Source organism: Gracilinanus agilis, chromosome 2 (genome assembly GCF_016433145.1).
Source record: "Gracilinanus agilis isolate LMUSP501 chromosome 2, AgileGrace, whole genome shotgun sequence".
NCBI classification, from domain to species: Eukaryota; Metazoa; Chordata; class Mammalia; order Didelphimorphia; family Didelphidae; genus Gracilinanus; species Gracilinanus agilis.
Genome location: NC_058131.1, coordinates 43,228,195 through 43,248,156, shown reverse-complemented (window position 1 = coordinate 43,248,156; position 19,962 = coordinate 43,228,195). Strand labels below are relative to the sequence as shown.

Sequence of the window (19,962 nt, the reverse complement as noted above, 5' to 3'; positions counted from 1 at the left end):
ATCCAAGTCAAGATCACTGGCCTACAGTTTGCAGATTCCACATTCTTATCCTCTTTTGTAAATCAGGACATTTATCCTCCTCGAATCCTGAGGCACCTTTTTCATTCCCCATGATATTTCAAAGATCGGACAATTGTACCTGTCAGTTCAAAATATGAGATTATAATGAACCTAAGCCTTGCTACTTGAACCCATGAAAGGAAAGTAGCTAGGTGTGTCCTATATTCCACAAGCTTTGTTGTTCTATCATTGCTGATCTAAGGAGTGTTCTCTGTCAGAGAAATCAGAGAGAACTTAACACTCCCCTCCCCACCATTAACCTGACCTTGTGTCCATCTTTGAAACAATCCAGTTTAGTTGAAGTAATAATAGCTGATGTATATCATGCTCTATGAAGTAGGTACCAGTTCTTATTTTACAGAGGTTGAGACAAGTTCAGAGATGATTTGCAACATGGGCACACAGGTGAGATAGGACTGAGAATTGAAAAATATTATGATTCACTCACCTCATTTTGCAGATGAGAGAAATGAGGTCAAGTGGCTCAGCCAATGGCTAATAAATAGAAGAGCAACAACTGGAACCCAGGTCTTGTGACTCTAAACCCAGGGCTCTATTATACCACCCTGTTTTAACAGCTGGGGCATAAGTGTGGCTAACTAGCAATTCAAAACAGACTAACATTCTCCCTCAGAAGGGAAAACTGATTCTTTGGTAGTGGCTTCTATCAATTTCTCCTTAGCTGGAACTTGGAATTGATGTATATTTAAAATATTTGCTGATTTAGCTAAGTTTTATATTCTTGATTTTTACTTTTAAAGATATCTGGGTAATCTTATTTCACATATCTTATTCAAAAAGCCTCTTGCTGCTAACATGTTTTGGGAGAGGGAAGAATGAAAAGGACAAAAAGGATAGTAACTAGGATAGTGGGGACCATGGGATAATTGCTCCTTCTGTTATCTCTATCATAAGAGCAAATTGCAAAGGGAAAGTTAGGATTATCTTCTTGATGTAGGTACATGGATCTGGGAGGAAAGCTAGCTGACATTAGCAGAACCACTAGCAACTAGAAATACTGGCTGCAGATCCTTTGCCTAAGTCTGAACAATGCTATCAGAATTACAGGGTCAGGGAGGGTATTCAGAGTCACAACAATAAGGGTCCACATCTGGCCACCTCATGCTCACCATCTTTCTGGTCCTTGTACTGCTAGGAGGGCTCTTATCTTTTCTAGCCCAACTCCAAGCTGGTCCCACTCTCTATAACCCCGCACTGAAGCTATCATGACTCACCTTGCAAGATGCAAACTGGTTATAAGCAAAAGAGAGGAGTGTATGAGATCCGCCAAAGGTTGTCTGATGGAAGCCAGTCAATTACCCTTTTAGCCAGGCAATCTAGGGTCCCTCGCCTTCATCCCTCCTATTCCCTCCGCACCAACCTCTTCCCAGATGGGACAAGATCTCTTGCCGCCATTCAAACACATATTGCAGTTTTGGCTGTTGGGCCCCCAATTTTTCACCACTAGGCCAGGTGGTACTAAGCCTGTAGGACAGATGGAAGAAAGGGCTAGCAGAGCTGATAAAAATGCCTTTGAATATGACTATCTTTCCTCTGAACCTGATGGGGTACAGGTATCAACCACCTATCAACCATATCTCAGGCTCAACAGGGAGACCATGAGATTAAGGGGGGAGGCAAAGGCCTGAAGTATCCTTAGTTCTTGGCATCACAAGCAAAACTCAATTAAAATAAAATCACACCAAGCATCTTTTATTGAACATTATTTTAATACCATATCAAAACACCTTGACTAATGAAGAAAGGTTTTCCCCCAAGCTTTGAACATTTTTTTAAACGTTTTAAGTTTGTTTTTTTTTAATATATAAATACATAAACCTATCCTGCATGGGCTGATGCCACGTGTGAACGTTGATGGCTAAAATGTTCTCAAACAGAGTGCCTGAAAACAGGGGTGTGGCTGTACCTCTTTTCCTTTTTTTTTTTTTTTTAATAAATTTTTAAAAGTTTTTTGAAAAAAAAAAGAGAGAGAGAAAATATCCACAAGGGTCTAAGAAAAATGTTCAGGCATCTTTGCAGGACACTTGTGATTTTTTAGATCCTCTGAACTGTACTGAAGACCAAAACTGGGTGAGGGCAGGGAAGGAGAAATGGAGATGGAAAACAGGAGGAAAAGGCTTGGAAGGGTTGGGTTTTTTGGCAATTAGGAGTCATGACACCAAGTGGAGTCTAGAGGCGAGAGGAGGAAAGTGCAAAACTCAAATTGAAGATGGGAATCAAGTCAGGTGGGAGGGGAAAGAGAGGATGCTGGCTGGGAGGACTTGGCTGGGTTCAGTCACGCAAAACAGGAATCTTGTAAACATCACCAGGAAAAACACCAGTGGACACTAGACTCATTTGTTTGTTTGTTTGTTTGTTTGTAAACACGTTAAAGACAGACCCACAATGCCTTTCAAAGGTAAAAGAAAATGCCCTTTCCCTCCTGGGGTGGGAGCAGGGGATGGGGAGGGCTGCAGTTGTCTCTTCTTTCAAATTCATCCTCATCTGATTAAGTGTCCTCAAGGGAGAAGGGGGAAAACAACTCTCTCCAAGTCAGTGCAGAAGGGTGCCCTGTCCCCTCGTGTCCCAAGCTCTGTCTGGCGCCTGAGAAGCCTTGTCTTAGGGACAGGGGGCTGTCCTTTGGGGACTGTAATAAATAAGTCGTGCTCCGTCTGGCCAGAGGGCCAGCAGCAGCTCCATCCCACCAGAGGCCCGGGGGGCTCAATGGGTCATGTCTGCTGTTGGTGTCTGGGGGGAGCCCCCTGAAGCCAAACATCATGACAGGATTTCAGGCTCGCAATCCAGCGACAGGCTCCATTCCTCTTCTCTCCCCATGTCATCAATATTTGAGGTGAAGTTTGTAAAAATAGCAGATGTCCCTGATTGGTCTGACATCATCTGTTCTGGGGGTTTAGTTGAAATAAATAAAATAATAAAATAAAACAAAAACTAACCAAAAACGATGAAGAAAATCAAAACCCAACTGAGGTGCTGGAGTGGATTAAAGGGTATTGGTGGGTTTCTTTACAAAACAAAATACCAGCCCAGAACTTTGAAGGGACAGGTGGGATGGGGGAGAGGATGGTCAGCAGTAAAGCAAGGTGCCCTGGGAAAGAAAATGAAAGATCAAACCCCTAAGTCCACACAGGGGAAGGGCAATGGGGTGGGGGGAACAGCCACTGGTGATAATCCAATGAAGAAATCAAGAAACTCCTTGGTGGTTCAGGGAAGCCCTCAGGGTTAGCTGGACTTGGTGTGCTCCTGGCAGAGCCCACTTAGATCAGGGGGCAGGCACCCATTATCCAGGACAGCCTGAGGCATGGTTTTCTCCAGAGGGAACCCTTCTTTCACCAAACCTGATTAAGCACAACACTGAAAAGAATCCAGGGCTTTCTGTACTCCTTTCTGTATAGGTCTGGGATGGTGAGTACCCATTGCCCTTTCTCTACTGTTTATCCTTGTCCTGCCCTACTGTCTTCAGAATTATAATCAAAGAGATGCATCATGGATAGAGAACTGGTCTTATACCAGGAAGACTTGGGTTCAAATTCTGCCTTTGACACTTACAGGGCTCATGACTATGGACAAGTCACTTAATTTCTCAGCAGTGCCCTCTTAATTTTTTAAGTGGCAGAGAAGGTGCCATTTATTTTGGCGGAGGGAGTTCCCTATACCAAAAAACATCACTGGTCCAGTTGCTATCCCTAATCATGCACCCTTTATCCCCCCGCCTCCACAAAAGCATTTGCCTCTTGTGAAACTGTCATTTTGTAATATTTTCCCACCCCCTTCCTCAGGGATGGTGCTCTAAGAATAACATGGCCTCCTACCCCCACCTGAAGCAACAAGCTGAGAATCCTTGCCAAGGATCCTGTAGGGGAGGCCTGACCCCAACAGGCCTCTCCTGCAGCCGCTCACCTTTGAGAGGAGTCAGCAAGCATGCCTGAGGAGTCAATCGGAAGGGTGCTCAGGACAAGATCTGTTCACTTCAAACCATGAATCTATACAGCTGAGGCAGAGAGAGAACACGCAAGAGCATTAGTTAGCAGGTAGCCACGTTCCTCTCACTACCATTCCCATTTCAAAGGGCATGATTCCCAAGCAGGGCTTTAGGCTATTACTAGGAAAAGAGATTGATCTCTAGGACCCCTCCCTCCCAGAAATCAGACCCCACAAATATGACTAAAGAAGACTCCGGGAGCAAATTCAAGGACCAGGTTCTGCCATATTTGGAAAAGGAAGTCATATTGCTCAAGCTTTACTGGAAGGAAAGAGACAGCTGGCTCTGCTATAGACAGGGTGAAGGACCCTGGGCAAGTTGCTTAACTTCTAGGTTCATTTTCATATGTTTGAAATTAATCTGGACGATTCCCTTTCAGTTAAAAAATTGTAGATTTTATGAAGCCGGTGGGCTTCTGCTAGGAAACGACCCTCAGAGAAGTGGTGGAAGGGAAAGTCCACGGGCTAAATCTGGGGCGGGGGAAGGTTTGGCAAGAAAAGCAAGGCTCGGTCATCTCTTGTCTGTCTTGGGTCAGTGAAACAGGGGTTTCCCATGAGAAGACCTTATGGGTGACGATCTGTCTATGGGGAAAACCACTGTAGCTGCAGCTGAGCAGTCAGAACCTGCCCCCTGGCAGGGGAGGAGGAAAGGGAAGCTGCTGCTGCTGCTGCTGCTGCTGCTACTGCCTGACATCACCAAGGAAGAAACTGGGGAGAGGGCCGCCATGTAAGGCGCCATGTGAACCTCATCAGGTAATGGCAAGATGTATAAACGGGGAAAATGATGGGAGAGAATGATAGCTCTTTTCTTGACTGGCAGATCAGTCTGAGGTTATCCAAAGGGAGGGAGCCCAGAATTTACTCATGTTCTTTTCTGGGGCCAAATGTTTTCTTGCCCTAATACTGTTTCCTTCCAAGGTTCCCCAGGGCCCCTCTGAGCCAGTGACTTCCACCAGGTCATCCTGGCCCAGGGCCTGCTTGCTAACAGCCTTTGCCACTTCCTGGGGACTCTGTGGGTTTGGTGGGCCAGGGCTTTGGAGAACGTGTTAGCCAGGGCCGTCGCTATGCCCTCAAGTGCTTGGGAAGGTGAGGGAGGGAGGGTGTGTGTGTGGGGGGAGAACAGGTGGTGCCCCACTGAAGGTACACAATGTCTCTGTAGCAGAGAACATGGAGTCATCGGGGAGGAAGTGTCTTCTTTCCAGTTGGAAATAAGATTGAGGTGCTGGGGTGGAGCACGCAGGAGAAACCTCAGCAATGCTAAATATAGTAGCTTTCAGTGCCACAGCTAAACAGGTAGTGCTTATTATTGTCTCTGGCAGTGTGCTGCTGGGCACCTGCCCAGCCCTCTCCCACCCTCACCCACCAGCCCCTGGCATGGCTCAGGGCCATTATGGCTCGACGCTGAGAGGAAAGAGATCGGTAAGGAGGAGAATGTGGCCAAGAAGGATGACGAGCGAATCTTGTAGTCAGGATATAGAACAAGACAGAGCATGGGGGATGAGGCCCAGCTTTCCCTGTGACTGTAGCTATCTAGGGAAGGAAAATCAGAACTAAACTTCAGTCAAAAGTGCCCTCACCCAACCAGCCCTGCCCTGGCCCTCAGACAAGCCCTTCCTTTCTCCCCTTCTACCAGCCCGATAGCCTCCTGGATGGTCAAATAATGGCCACCTTCTGTCCTGATCTCATGCCTAGCATGCCCACATCTAAGGTGACAACAGAGTGGGGATGGGGAAGCTTCTTCAGAGAAGCATGAAGGGTGCAGTTAGCCTCTTCTAACAGCAGCATCCTTAGAACTCTGGATCCTCCCAACCTTCCCGTACCTTTTGTGATAGATGCAGAGGCAGGGCAGCCTTGCTATGGTGTCCCCCTGAAGTAGCTCCTCCAGGCAGATCACGCATTCTCCTGCATCTTTAGTCAGCACATCATCTGTAATGGGATGAGAAGAGACAGGGTAACCACAGTGTGGTCAGGAAGCAAGAGGCATCCCAATATTCAACAGTCAGGTCCTAAGCACTTAGGGAGGCACAAATTTGTGCTACTGGAGGTGGGAGGCTACTGATAAGTAAGAGGAATCTTTGTCCTTTAGGAATGTATTTTACTGGGAGAGATAAGACCCAACAGTTACAGGATGGTGGCTTAATGGGAAAGAAAAGTTAAAAAAAAAACCAACAATAAAGCACAATAAAAGCAACAGATGATTAAGTGCCAAAGGAGTAGTGCTACCAACAGAAATTCCTGTGAATTCTATGTAAGGGGGAGAGGGTTAAGATTCATAGAAGGGTAGCACTTAAATTAGGGTTTGAAAAAATAGAGAAGATATGAGGCAGAGTAGAGAGGTAGGTGTTCTAGTCAGAGGGAATGGCATGAAATCAAAATTGGGAAGAAAGAAAGGAGGAAGAGAGGAGAAAAAAGGGGAAGAAATGATAGAAGGGAAAGGAAAGGAGAAGGGAGAGAAATTCTGGGAAGAGCAAGAAGGAAAGATCCATATTGGAGAGCAGCTGGAGACAACAGCTGGAAGTAAATTGGGGTAGTCAGCAACCCTGGTCAAAAACAGGAGCCCACAGTTTTATCCACAGACTCCTCCCTCTGCCACACTGGCTGAGCAGATTCCTTGCCCTTCCCAACCAAAAATCAGAGGCCTTTCTTACAAATGATACCCCTTTTGCCAAGCCTCACGAAAAAATCTTTTCTGAAGTCAGGGCTGATCCAGTCGTTTGGCTGGTATGCCCATGCTTGTGGTTTGACTGCTCTATGGGGCCCAACACTTTTCAAATAGCTTAGAGACTCCTGTAGATGTCATCTGTCTCATGGAGAGATGGTATTGTATGTCTGGAGCCCCTAGTCAGACCAGGGTATGAGAGAATACTACTGGGTTGCCTAGCACTGTAAGATCTCACAAGCAACTCAGTATATTACAGATTCATGTTATCCCAGTTCAAAGGAAGTCCTTTTATTCCTCCCTGATTGTCTCCCCATCTTCCACACAGAAAGTGCTTCAAATATCTTCCTCTTCAACCCCCATACTGAGGACCTTGACTAATTTTACTCAAAAATTGAAGCCAGTTATAGCAGGAGCTCCTTCTACTTCCATTCTCTTATCTTAGACCCCTGGCATCATTTCTCACCCTCTCCTTTTGTTGCATGGATCTCTGACAAGAAGGTGGCCCTTCTCCTTGCAAAGGCCAATCAGTCAGTCGGTGCTTATCAAGCACCTACTGTGTATCAGGCCTTGTGCTAAGCTCTGGGGATACAAAAAGAGGCCAAAAACAATTCCTGCCCTCAAGAAGCTCCCAGTCAAGTGTGGGAAGCATGGATAAACAATGTGTACAAAGAAGATGTAGGCAGAATCTACTGGAGGGAGGCACTGGGCTTAAGGAGGCCTGGGAAAGACTTCTTGAAGAAGGTGGGATTTTAGCTGAGGCTTGAAGGAAGCCAGTTAAACCAGGAGGTAGAGATGAGGAAGGAGATGGGGCCAAGCATGGGAGACAGCCATGGAGAATGCAAAGGCCCAGAGACTGCAGAGTGTGTGTTGGAGAGCAAAGTGTAAGGGAACTGAAAAATCAAACAGAGGATTTCAGATTTGATCCTGGAGTAATAGGGAGCTACTGGAGACCTCCATGTGACATCTAAGTACAGGATGAACTGTGTAGAGAGAGAAACCCAAGGGAGGCAGACAGGTCATTCAGCTGTGAGATGGTGAAGACCTACACGAGGAGGGGGAGGGGGTCCCATCTCCTCTATCTTCTCTAGCTGATTGCATTCTCAATCTCCCTCTTTTCTCTAGAATCTTCAGCCTCTCCCTATCTTCTACTTTCAAATAGGCCCAAGTCTCTCAATCTTCCCAACTCTTCCCTAGACCCTAACATCCCCTCAAGCTATGATCCTGAATTTCTGTCCTTCTGAGTCAAACTCTGAGGGGGGGGAAAAACCCAAAAACTGGCAGCCTATATTTGCTGCCTCCACTTCCTCTCCTCTTACTCACCCTTGCAATTTGGCTCCCAAACATCTCATTCAATTGAAACTCTCTCCAAAGTGAATGATCTTTTAATTGTCACATGTGCAGGTCCCTCCTCAGTACTCAGCGTTCTCCATTTATTGCTACATTTGACTCTGCCCATGACCCTGTCCTCATGGACACTTTCTTCTCTCTGGATTTTCAAGACATTCATTGCTCTCTCCTGGTTTGCACTTGTCTGACCACTTCTCAGCCTCCTCATCAATTAAAAGACTCCTCCTTACCCTTGTCTCATAGGATCCTTCTCTCTCTAAGCTCAAGCTTCATCTTCTGCATGGAGACTTTCTGGATCCCCCTTTTCCCCTGCTCCTACCCCACTACCTTTGTATTTATGCAGATATACATGTAGATGTATTTGGTGCCTTCCCAAACAGCATGTGGGCTCATTTCAAGGAGGGATTACTGCATTTGTACTTGTATCCCCAGTGTCTAGCATTCCATAAGTACTTAATAGGTACTTGCTAAGTGGTAGCTAGGTGGCTCGGTGGATAGTCAGGCCTCAAGACAGGAGATCTTGGGTTCAAATGTGGCCTCAGACACATCCACACTGTGTGACGCTGGGTAAATCACTTAATTGCCTGGCCCTTACCTATTTTTTAATTAATTAATTTATTTAAAAATATTTTCCCACATTTACATGATTCATTTTATTTCCCTCCCCTCTTCCCTTCCTGTTCTTAGAGCCAACAAGCAATTTCACTGGGTTGTACAAATGTTTCTTACTTCTTTTTTCTTTGGAACCAAAATTTAATATCAAATCTAAGATCCAAGGTAAGGTTTAAAAAAATGCTTACTGACTTCCTTCTACCTTTACCAACATTAAGGCACTTCACACCAACATTTGATAAGAAATGCAATAACTCTTTTAAATGAGCCCCTGTACCTCAACAGAGCTAGAACAGGATTAAGCTTCACCTTGACAAAAATGCTCCTTGATATGTCTGGAAGTATTTTTTGGATTTGAAGAGTACCTCTATACTCATCCCATGCCAGGCTCACAGACATTCTGTGAGATGAGCAAGAAACTGAATGGCTTAGAACCTTGTTGGTGAACCTATGGCATGCATGCCGGAGGGGGCTGCTCCCCTCTCCCTCTCCACAGGTGCCTGAGGACATCCTTCCCATCACCCCCCACCTCTGCCCAGCAGCCCAATGGGAGAATGAGGGTTGCAGTTTGGTTACTCAGTCTCTAAAAGATTCAAAATCACTGGTCAAGGCCATCACCATCTATAGAGAAAATCCTGTGTTTAACACCAAACCTGAATCTCATGGGCTCCAGTTATGGGAGAATCAGCTCATAAGAGTAAATATACTTTTAATATAATTTATTAAGGGCCTACTAAGTGCTGAGCAATTTGTTAAGCACTAGGGATACAAAAAGGCAAAAGACAGTCCTTCCTCTCAAGAAACTCAAAATCTAATGGAGTTGGGGGTAAGGGACAATAAGCAAACAAGCTATATGCAGAATAAATAGGATATAATTAAAAGAGGAAAGGGCATTTGAATCAGAAGTGGTTGGGAAAAGCTTCCAGTAAAAGATGGAATTTTAGTTGGAACTTGAAGGAAGCCAGATGAGAGAGAGCATTCTAGGGATAGGGGACAGCCCAAGAAAATGCCCAAAGCTCAGAGAGGTGGGCTGTCTTTTTGTCTTAATAGCAAGGTAGTGTCAGTGGACCAGGTATCGGGGAGTAAGGTGAAAGAAGTCTGGAAAGGTAGTGGGGGGGCCAAGTTATGAAGGGTTTGAATGGCAAATTGAGCACTTAGAGAATCTAGAAGGCTGACATCTGATTCTGGTCATATCTCTGCTTGGCCACACATCAAGCTAACAGAAGAATCCCACTAGAATCAATCCTACCAGAAAAGGCAGAGGACACAATGTTGACAAGCAGGGCAAGATCACAGCTTTAATCACATTGCAAGCAGTTCAGAATAACCCCCTCTCTCTATCCACCCCACCCTTTTTAAATCTGGAAAATAAAAGACCTGGACTGGAGGATCACGATATAAAACTCCTTAAGGCCCTTCTGAGTTCTAAAATCCACTCACCTAACATTTTATTCTACTAGACAATATTATTAATTAAATAACTTGATTAAGTTGGGCTGGACTCTTCTCTTTAATGATACTGGCCAAACTCAAAGAGAGAGGGATGAAATTCCTGATGGTGATTTCACTTTCTCAGGCAACTTTTAATACTAATGGAAAGATTTATTTGAGCACCCTAGGGTCTGATGCTTGCTTCTCCTGAATGGATGGGAATCTCTGGATCCTCATTCTACCCTGAGGCCAGCACTCTTGATAGGTTTCTACTTCGATCTCAAGAGGGGCCTTGGCCAAGTTCCCTTTACCCCCTGCTTGACTCAGCCCCAGATTCTCTGCCTCCCTCGGATGACTTGCTTAAACATGAGTGTCCCACCCCATGGGTTATCTTCTCCTAACAGAACGTAAGCTCCTTTTGGATAAGGTAAGGATAGAGACTGTCTTGTATACTTGTGTGTACTTCCCTGTCCCTTAGCATACTACCTGGCATATTAATAAATTGCTCCATCTATCCACTGATCATTTTCCAACCCAGTACTGTATACTAAGTCATGGCCTCAAGTGGGGAGCAGGGGTAGAGGAAGAAAGGATAAGTTCAGAATTTTTTTTAATTAAATTTTTTTAAGTTGAGAAGTTTTGAAGGTTAGTGAACAAGGGTTGTAAAGTGCCAATGAAATTCCAAACCTGGCAAAGAAAAATAGTATAGATAGAATGGGGCTACTCTGCTGAGCTCCAAATACAAAGACTGTCTAACCCAGCTTGCACAGAGCCTTCATGTGAAGGTGGGGAATGAAGAAAAAGAAGAGTGAGGTATCCCACTATGTTTACTGCCCTGAGGGAAAAAAAAAACAGCAACAGGGTAGATAACAGCCTGGGGGCTGGGGGGGACCCCCAGTTAATCACAGGAAGACCAGTTAAAACAGAAAAATTCTTACTAAGTCCAAGGTCTGAGATTTAGCCAGTGAAAGTTCCATTTCTCTATTTTAAAACTTTGATTTTGTTAGAATATACATTTCTCTGGTTTCAAGAAAGCTTAGTTCTTGGGGGCAGCTTCTTGGCTCAGTGGTCAGAGAGCCAGGTCTGGAGACAGGAAGCTCTGGGTTCAAATGTGGCCTTAGACACTTCCTAGTTATATGACCCCGGGCAAGTGACTTAATCCCCATTGCCTAGCCCTTACCAAAAAGACTTAGTTCTTATCAGTAATCCTATACCTCACAGAAAGAATTTAAGATCCTTCCAGAGAAGATGTTTAATTAACAAACTTTTATTATGTTCCCATCTCCACTCTCAAGGAGCATATAGTCTACGGAGGCAGAAACTATATATAACTAGATCCACACAAAACACATACAGAGTAGAACAGTCCATCAATAAGCATTTATTATATGGCTCCTGTGTACTAGGCACTGTGCTAAGAGGTGGCAGAGGGAAAGATCATGGGGAAGTGGAGAAGAAGGCTGGGAAGAAGAAAGATGCAAGAGACGAGGGGGGGGGGTGAAATGGAGTCATTACTGCTGCAGCTGGTTTTCAAAGAGACTGAGAATTATCTGCAAAGAGACAACAGACCCCATAGGAGATGATGAGATCACTGAGTGACAGTAGAGTGATAGGGGCACCCGGCAGCCTTATATATGGTGAGGGAAGCCTGGACATGGAACCAGCCAAGAGGCCAAAGGAGGAGACAGCCAGAGAAGAGCCATGAGAGGGGAGTGCCACAGAAACCCAGAGGGAGGAAAGTAGCAAGAAGGGGATGATGGGCAGTGGTACAGGGTGGAGACAGGTAGGGGGAGGTTGAGAAAAAGCTATTGGATTTGGTAATTAAGAGATCTCTAGTCACAGTCAGAGAATGGTGTCCTTGGGATGAGATCAGAAACCAGATTAGAGGATTAAGAAGAGAGTAAGAATAAAGGAGTGGAGGTCCTGATTGTAGTCAGTCTTCCCAAAAGATTCAGTCAAAAATGGGAGGAGAGATGGGTGATACTGGGTAGTCCGAAGGATAGGTCAGGAGAGGATTTCTTTTGAGGATGGGGGAGATGCAGGCATATTTGTAAGTAGCAGGAAAGAAGCTGGTAGATACAGGGAAAATTAAAGATTAGTGGGAGAGTGGGGATGACAGGGGAGAATCTACAGAAGATAGGCTTGTGTAGGTAGAGAGGTTTGGCCAGGCAAGGAGAAGGTCTACCTCTCTGGTGAAAGAGAAGACAGTGGCTTCCCTTAACCACTTTGTATAAAGGTATAGTTGTCAGTAATTTTGGCTTGGGTTAAGAGAAGAGGTGGGGAAATTTACCTTCCGTCTAACACTCAGGAAAGGGTAATGTGGAGAACTGAGGACACGAGTAGGTTTTTATTAACTGTCTTTTTCCTTTCCATGAGTAGGGAAGGCTGGTGGGTGGGATGGGGAAGAAGAAAGGTATACTGGGAGGTCACTGACTGATATAAAACAAAAAGGATAGACTAAACCCCACAGGGAAAAAGGTGGAAGTTTGGAGCTTCCATGAAGTAACATGAGTCTGTATCAAAGGAACCAAAGCTCCCCATCTGGTTTTTAGTCAGAATAAGGGCAAGCTTAACACTGGGACTGAATGAATTTGTACAAAAGCTTCTATTGCCACTCCCAGGAGCTTCCAGGTTCACAGTTGCTAAAACTCCCCTGGAGGTTGAGGAGGAGCAGCTAGGTGGCTCAGTGGACTGAGCTATAGACAGGAGATCCACTGTTCAAATCTGGCCTTAAATACTTCCTATCTGTGTGACCCTGGGCAAGTCACTTTGCCCTAACTGCCTGACCTTTACCATTCTTCTATCTTGGAACCAATACTGAGTATTGAATATAAGATAGAAGGTAAAGGGTTAAAAAAATCCAAACTCCCCTGGGGTAACATGGTGGAGTTTTGTTATACCTGATTTCTTGAGATCCCTTAGCTCACCTGGGAGCTCCCTCTTCTCCCTTCTTCCTCATCTCACATTACTCAGATGCTTTCCACCAACTTCTCCATGTTCTCACATCAAGTGGAATTTCTCCTTGCCAGAATGGTCAGAGGACAGTGTTGCGCAGAGGATGGATCTGGAGTTCTGGAATCTGAATTCAAACCCTGCCTTAGACAATAACTGTGACTCTGGGCAAGTCACTTCATCTCTGTCTGCTTCAGTTTCCTCATCTGTAAAATGGAATTATAACAGCACCCACCTCCCAGAGTAGTTGTAGGGATAGAAAAAAGTTAAGTTTTTTTTTGTCAAGTGCTTTGCAAACTGTAAGACACTATATAAATGCTGGTGGTTATTATCCCACATTGGAGGATGAAAACATTTTTTGTTTCCAAGATTTAGAATAATATCCTACATGTGGTAACTATTAAAAAATGATGGTGAGGGAGAGCCAGGTGTTTCAGTGGATAGTTTCCAGGAAAAGAATTGAGAGGATCTGGGCTCAAATCTGACCTCAGACACTTCCTACTTGTGTGACCATAGGCAAATCCCATTTGCCTAGCCTTTCCCTTTCTGTCTTGTCTGAGTTGTTACTAAGACAGATATTAAAGGTTAAAAAAATGGAGAGGAAATAAAAATAGGGTAGCAATTTCTTGGGGGAGATTGGGGAGGTAAGAGATAATAAAAAAATTCACCCCTTGGATCCTTTGCCTTAAGGATGCAGTTACTATTGGCCAATGTGCCAACTTAGGACTGTCAGTCTGGCCTGACTGGGGCTGCTGTATCTGGTGGGACCAGATGGCTGTTGATTGTTCTACTATCCAGATGGTCACTTAGCTTTCAGGAGCTACAGTCCAAGCCAGCCAGTTATTTCACTTATCTTAGGGAGGTGAGGGAATACAGAAAGGATGTTCCTAACCATCTTTAATACCTATCTCTCCCAACTGAGAGGAGCAGAGTGGTTGCTGGTTCATGCTTCTGGAAGAGTCACTGGTTGGCAAACAAAGCAATCTCTCCCTGCCCCTGGGGGACCAAGCAAGCCTTCCCTCCACCTTCCGCAGGTAGCCAGCCTCCCTTCCCTGGGCTGACGGTAGAGGTGGAGCCAAGCTCAAAATTACCTTGGAGAAGCCTGGTTTGGAGGAGAGGAAATGGGCCAGATGGCAGGGAATCTAGTTATTCCCGGCTGATTTCTGGGGGAAGAATGGCTGAACAGCAGGGGATATGGGGATCTCTGGCCAAAGACCACCCTCCCCCTACCCCATGAGACCATTGGCATGAGCTGTTCCAGGAGGAAAAAAGAAATCCCAGAACCAACATCATCTTTCTGCCAATGAAGTAATGAAATTCTTCAGCTGGAAAAGGAGATTGCCATTCTGCTTTTTCAATCAGCAGCTGAGAGCAGAAATGCACATTCCCTTCGGGTCTGATGACAATTAAAAATTTCTGCCATAATTTACTGAGAAGAGCGGTGGTAGGTAGCTGGGGGTTGAAAGCCCTAGCGGATGATACAGAGACAGTCTCCTCCCTCTGACCTGATTTCCCAACTTTGCTCCCAGACTTTCCACTGTCAGTATGCAGAGGATTTGGCTGCCCAGGTTCCCATGTGATGGGGAAGGTGTAGTACCACTGTGTTTCTGGCACTGACAACTGGCCTAGATTACTGTCTCTATCCTCAGTATGACCCTGCCCTGGTGGGGAGAGAGAAGAGGGTCTTGGAGATCATATATATTCATTCCACAGTCAACATTGCCATCAGACTCACAGCATTCCAGGCCTGGGAGGTACAATACAGTCAATTCAGTCCAGGTCCAGCGAATTGCAACCAGGACCATTTTCTGTAGACGGATGCCTGCAGACCTTCCTCCCACTTCTCAGCCACTCAGACCAAGTAAATCTGTAACCTCCAAACTGGAGCAGCCCCACTGGGCTTGGCGAACAACTTGTTTCAGCAGGGTACCCTGATACCAGCCATGAAATCAGACTGCCTGCAGCTATAGCAGCAACCAGTAATAATTAGAAAGCACCCAAATATAGACTAGTAGGCACTATAATAAGCAAGCTAACCATATCCTGGCTTCCAAGAGCTTACATTCTAAGATGGGTGATATAAAGACAACATATGAATCAAATACAATGAAATAAAAATAAACGGAAAACAGAAAACAGAAAACAGCACAAATTAAAAAAAGAAACCTATTCTTTGATGCTCCAGTGAAGGTTGCAAAGTTTGTTTGTTTTTTTTTTTTCTGGACATATAAATCAGGTCCTGTCTTGCTTGCTTTAATGATTCTTGATGATCTAATGCCAAAAACCCCAAACCCGAACCAATACTTCAGTCTTTCCCCCCCCAACTCATGCAACCTCTTTCAACTCTGAGGCTCATGCCATCCATCTGTATCACCTGTGTTGTGAGGAAGATTAATTTAGTATTAGTGTTGGAACTAGCAGGAAGGGCTGGAGGATTCCAAGATGGAATGAAGGAGCAGGAAGTGGGGCTTGGACTCTGAAGGAGACTCCATTAGTGGTTGGGGACATAACTGTTGCTAACCCTGGGAGATCTCAGAGTTAGGGAAAAACTGCATCCAAATTCCCTGGGATCCTGAGAGGTGGAGGCTTTTAGCAGTGGACAACAGACCTGCAGAGCAGCACCAAGTGGGGAAGTGGTTTGTGATCTGGTAGACAGGATTGCAAACTCACTCTCCCTACCTGGGTACCTTGGATCACCTGTCCTAGTGGAGCTGGTTCTTGGCATCCTGTGACCATTCTTGGATTTACCGTGAGACTCCAAATGAAAGCCATCCTCAGACCCTTTAGCTGAGCTGACCAAACCTGGCTGGAACCAGGTTTGGAGGAGCTTTCCCTGTGACTTCAGTACTGCTTCCTTTGGGCCCTGCCTGGCTTAGGTCAATAGAATAGTGTAGCCAAGTCCTTCCCTTGCCCCTGTGGTTTGCCCTTAGGTTGTAAGTATAGAATCCCTTATTCCCATCTTTCATTATTATTTCCCTCAATTAAACTGTTATAAACTTTTACCTTTTGCCTGCTGGTTCCATAGACCTTAGCCTAGGAGGGCTGAGTGACTGTTGGGCCTAACTGCCATTCCTGTGACAGGAGCTTGGCAGTAAACCCTGGTCTCTCTATCCTGGTTGGTCCTGTCTCGCCTTCAACCCAGTGTGAACCCACAAACCATTTAGATTACATTTTAATAATAATAGTTAACATCCCTGGTGTCCCACCATTACACCTGGATTTTTGCTGCAGTCATCTATCAGTCTCCCTCTTTTTGTCAAGGAATTCAATTTCTGGCTGATAAGCCTTCCCTCTCCATCCCAATCCCTTCATCATATCATCATATTGAGGATATATATATATAGATATAGATATATAGATATATATATTAACCCTTACCTTCCATCTGCTAGAATCAATACTATGTACCAGTTCCAAGGCAGAAAATTGGTAAAGGCTAAACCAATTGATGTTAAGTGACTTGCCCAGGGTCATACAACTATGAAGTGTCTAAGGCCAGATTTGACCCTCCCAACTCCAGGCTTGGCTCTCTATCCACTGAGCAACCTAGCTGTCCCTTTGGCAAACATTCTAATGTCTTCCCACAATAGCCTGGCCTCCCAGTAGTCAAGCTCTGTCATTCCCATGATATAGATCTTTACCTTCAACTCAACCTCTCATGAATCATGGTTTCTCTCTAAACACCACCCCTTCACAAGAAATGCTGAAATTCTTCTCATGATTTCCTCATACAACTGGGTTCTCAGCACAACATGATAATACTTGAATCCACTCTGGATTGACTTCCAGTCCTCTGGGGGAGGGTTGTTCTGAACCTTGTCTATAGACCCCAATCTATCCCACCTCTCTGTAAGCAGATTGTTTCCTCCTTTGCTGAAACAATCAGGGCTATCCTCATAAGCCCCTTTGTTCCTCTTATTCCATGCCTCCAAATCCTCTCTACTTCTATTCACTGTCACTTTTGTTCCACTTTTTAAGAAAGAAGTGGACCTTTTTCTTGACAAGGCCAACTTTTTACATTTGTGCCCCCAATCTTGTGCTCTTGCCTTTAAAAGCACAACCATAATCATTATATATATGTACATATACATATATATTCTTAAGACATAAGCATTGTATATGTAATCCTTAATCTCCATTTCATACTGCTTACTTAAAAAAAAATTAACAAATTTCACATGTTATTTCCCAAACTATATTGTTTGTCTGTGCTTCCCCTTCTGACTTCCCTAGGAGCTTGTCTGAATATTCATTCCTTTTCTCTTTTACATTCAATATCTATCTACTGACTCTCTCCTTATAGTCTACACTCTACAAGCATTGTAAAGTCAACTTTGCCTTTAAAAAGCCTCCCCAGAGGAAGCAGGGAGCACAGGAAATTATACTGGCCCTATAGTCAGAAAAATCCTGAGCTCAAATGCAGCTTCAGACACTTACTAGCCAAATGACCAATGCCTGCCTCAGTTTCCCTATTTGTAAAATTTGGATAATAGCACCTACTTCCAGGGTTACAGAGAAGATCAAAGTACTCTGTAAACCTTAAAGAACTATATAAATATTAATTATTTTGCTGTTTGTTTTTTTTTGAGTATGAAGTCCTTCAAGGTACTGTCTTATTACATAGTGCTTTTATTTTGTTCCCACCTGCTTTCTTAAGTCTTATAATACTTTACTTTCTTTCTGACAATCTCTTAATTGTCAAGTTCAAAGGCCTTTTTTCAGTCCTAATTGTGCTGATTTCTCTGCACCCTCAGCTACCAGATCTTTTCTCTACTAACTTCCAAAACTTTCTGTTTTACTGCTGAGTAATCTCAATGACCTTTTCTGGATCACAGGAATGTAGATCCATTGCTTGATCCTCAGGTCATCTATCTTGCCTTTTCATTTTGTAGATGAGGAACTGAAGGCCCATAGTCACAAATATTCTAAATGGGAAAGCCCAGATTCAACCCCAGGGCCTGAGCCTCCAAATATACCCTTCTTTTCACAGCAGTACAATGTGTCTGATTTTGTTCTACTGAGCAAGTTTGAGATTTTCAATTGTGTTTACACACAGACAACCACAGAACCTCCCTTCAAACTCTTATCAAATATCCACAAGTCTTTCCAATCTCTGACATTTTCTCCAGCTTAATGCACTCTCCCCAACAAAGTTATTCTCATCCCCCAGATGCCAATAAACAAACCCATTCCCCATCCTCAAAGTATCTGCTCCCTTCCCCCAGTGTCCTACTCCTAATCCACATAGCTCCTCCTCCCACTTTCCTGCACTGTGCTCTTTGGAATGTCTGCTCCATAACTCAAACTTCCTTGCATCCTAACCTTTTTACCCTCCTTCCACCTGGCCCTCACAGAGACACGATTCCTTTTTAGTGATGCCCTTTCTGACTCACCATGCTTCCCAATGCTAGGACTCACCAGTCTCAATGGGGGAGTTAGTATACTCCTTGCTCCTCATTGCCACTACTATGCTTTCCCTCTATCACCTTTCCTAAGCCATTTCTCCTCCTTCAAGGTTTGCACTACCCAAATTTCTCATCCATTCCAGATCTGGGTGTTATTATCTATTGACCTCTAAGCATTCTCTTTACTTCTTCAGTAAGTGCAATGCTTGGCTAACAGTATCTCTCTCTCCTCTTCTCTCTATCTCTTGTACATATACCAGGGAATTTCAAAATAAATAATACTAATTCTTCCTCAAATACCTTAATTTCCTAGCTCTTCAATCATTTGCCTCAGTTTCCTCATCTGCACAACGGGGATAACAATAGCCCCTACCTCCCAGGGTTGTTGTGAGACCAAATGTATAATAACTGTAAAGTATTTATTTAGCACAGTGCCTGACATAGAATAAGGGCTATAGAAATATTAGCTATTATGATGATGATGACGACGACGACGATGACGACGACGTCATCATCCAAGAGTATTCTACTTCTTGGTTCATAAACTCTTGGTCCTTACCATGATCCTCCAATCCCTAGTTCTTTCCAAGGCCATCATCACTGCTTGTCCTCTTGGTGAACCAACTCAAACTCTACATCATCCTTTACTTTCAAATCTTTTGCTCTGCTTGTCAAATCCCAAACCTAGATTTTTCTTACCATTCACCAACTTTGTGCCTATTTACTTGCTGTAGAACAAAAAACCTCCCAAACCATGTTTACTATGGCCATTACAAATTTATGTTATCTAATCTCAACTGTGCTCTCATTACATCAATGCAAACACAATGCAAACCAAAAATCCAACCAATTCACTATCCCACTCTCCAAGGTAGCAGGCTCCACACATTCTCATTTCTCCTCAAACTTCCTGTACCTCTCCAGCCCACCCCTTATTTCAGCTCTGGACCTTACTCTATATTTCACTGAAAGCCCTGAGACCATTTGCTAGTTCTCCTCTTTCACCTTTTCCCTACAATCTCCTCCTTCAGTCTTCTTATCAGTCCTCTCCTGGCCAAAGCCAACCCCTTTCCAGGTACTCTTGATCCTATTTCTCCCAACTCCAGGAAATTGTATCTACTATCATTTCTATTGTCTCTATCTTCAACCTTTCCCTATCTGCTGGCTCCTTCTTGGCAGCATGCTCCATTCACTCTGATCCTTGAGAATTCCTCATTTAGGGGGAGCCAGGTGGTTCTGCAGATAGAGAGCCAGGCCTGGAGAAAGGAGGTCCTGGGTTCAAATGTGATTTCATGCATTTTCTAGCTGTGTTGACCCTGGGCAAATAACTTAATCCCAATTGCCTAGCCCTTACAGTTCTTAGGCCTTAGAATCAATACATAGTATTGATATGCATAGAAACACAATAGAATACATAGGAAACCATTTATATTCAAAGGTTTCACTTTTCTTTCTAATCTATTCTAAACTCTTTGCAATTTGGCTTCCGCCCTC

At 44.3% G+C, this 19,962-nt stretch overlaps 1 protein-coding gene across 4 annotated transcripts in view; it reads right to left on the bottom strand.

Annotated features, from left to right (window-relative positions):
• Positions 1-19,962, bottom strand: part of ZNRF1 (zinc and ring finger 1) — an 87,219-nt gene that overhangs the window by 2,592 nt on the left and 64,665 nt on the right. The window contains exons 3-5 of one of the 4 annotated variants that reach the window (XM_044663115.1): positions 5,880-5,985; positions 3,979-4,069; positions 1,747-3,166 (exon numbers count right to left, since the gene is read on the bottom strand). In XM_044663115.1, coding sequence (XP_044519050.1) covers positions 4,012-4,069; positions 5,880-5,985 — 164 coding nt within the window. In that variant the 3' untranslated portion in view covers positions 1,747-3,166; positions 3,979-4,011. Of the gene's footprint in view, positions 1-1,746; positions 3,167-3,978; positions 4,070-5,879; positions 5,986-19,962 lie in introns of those variants that run through there. The other 3 variants (XM_044663116.1, XM_044663118.1, XM_044663119.1) reach the window with 3 other exon arrangements.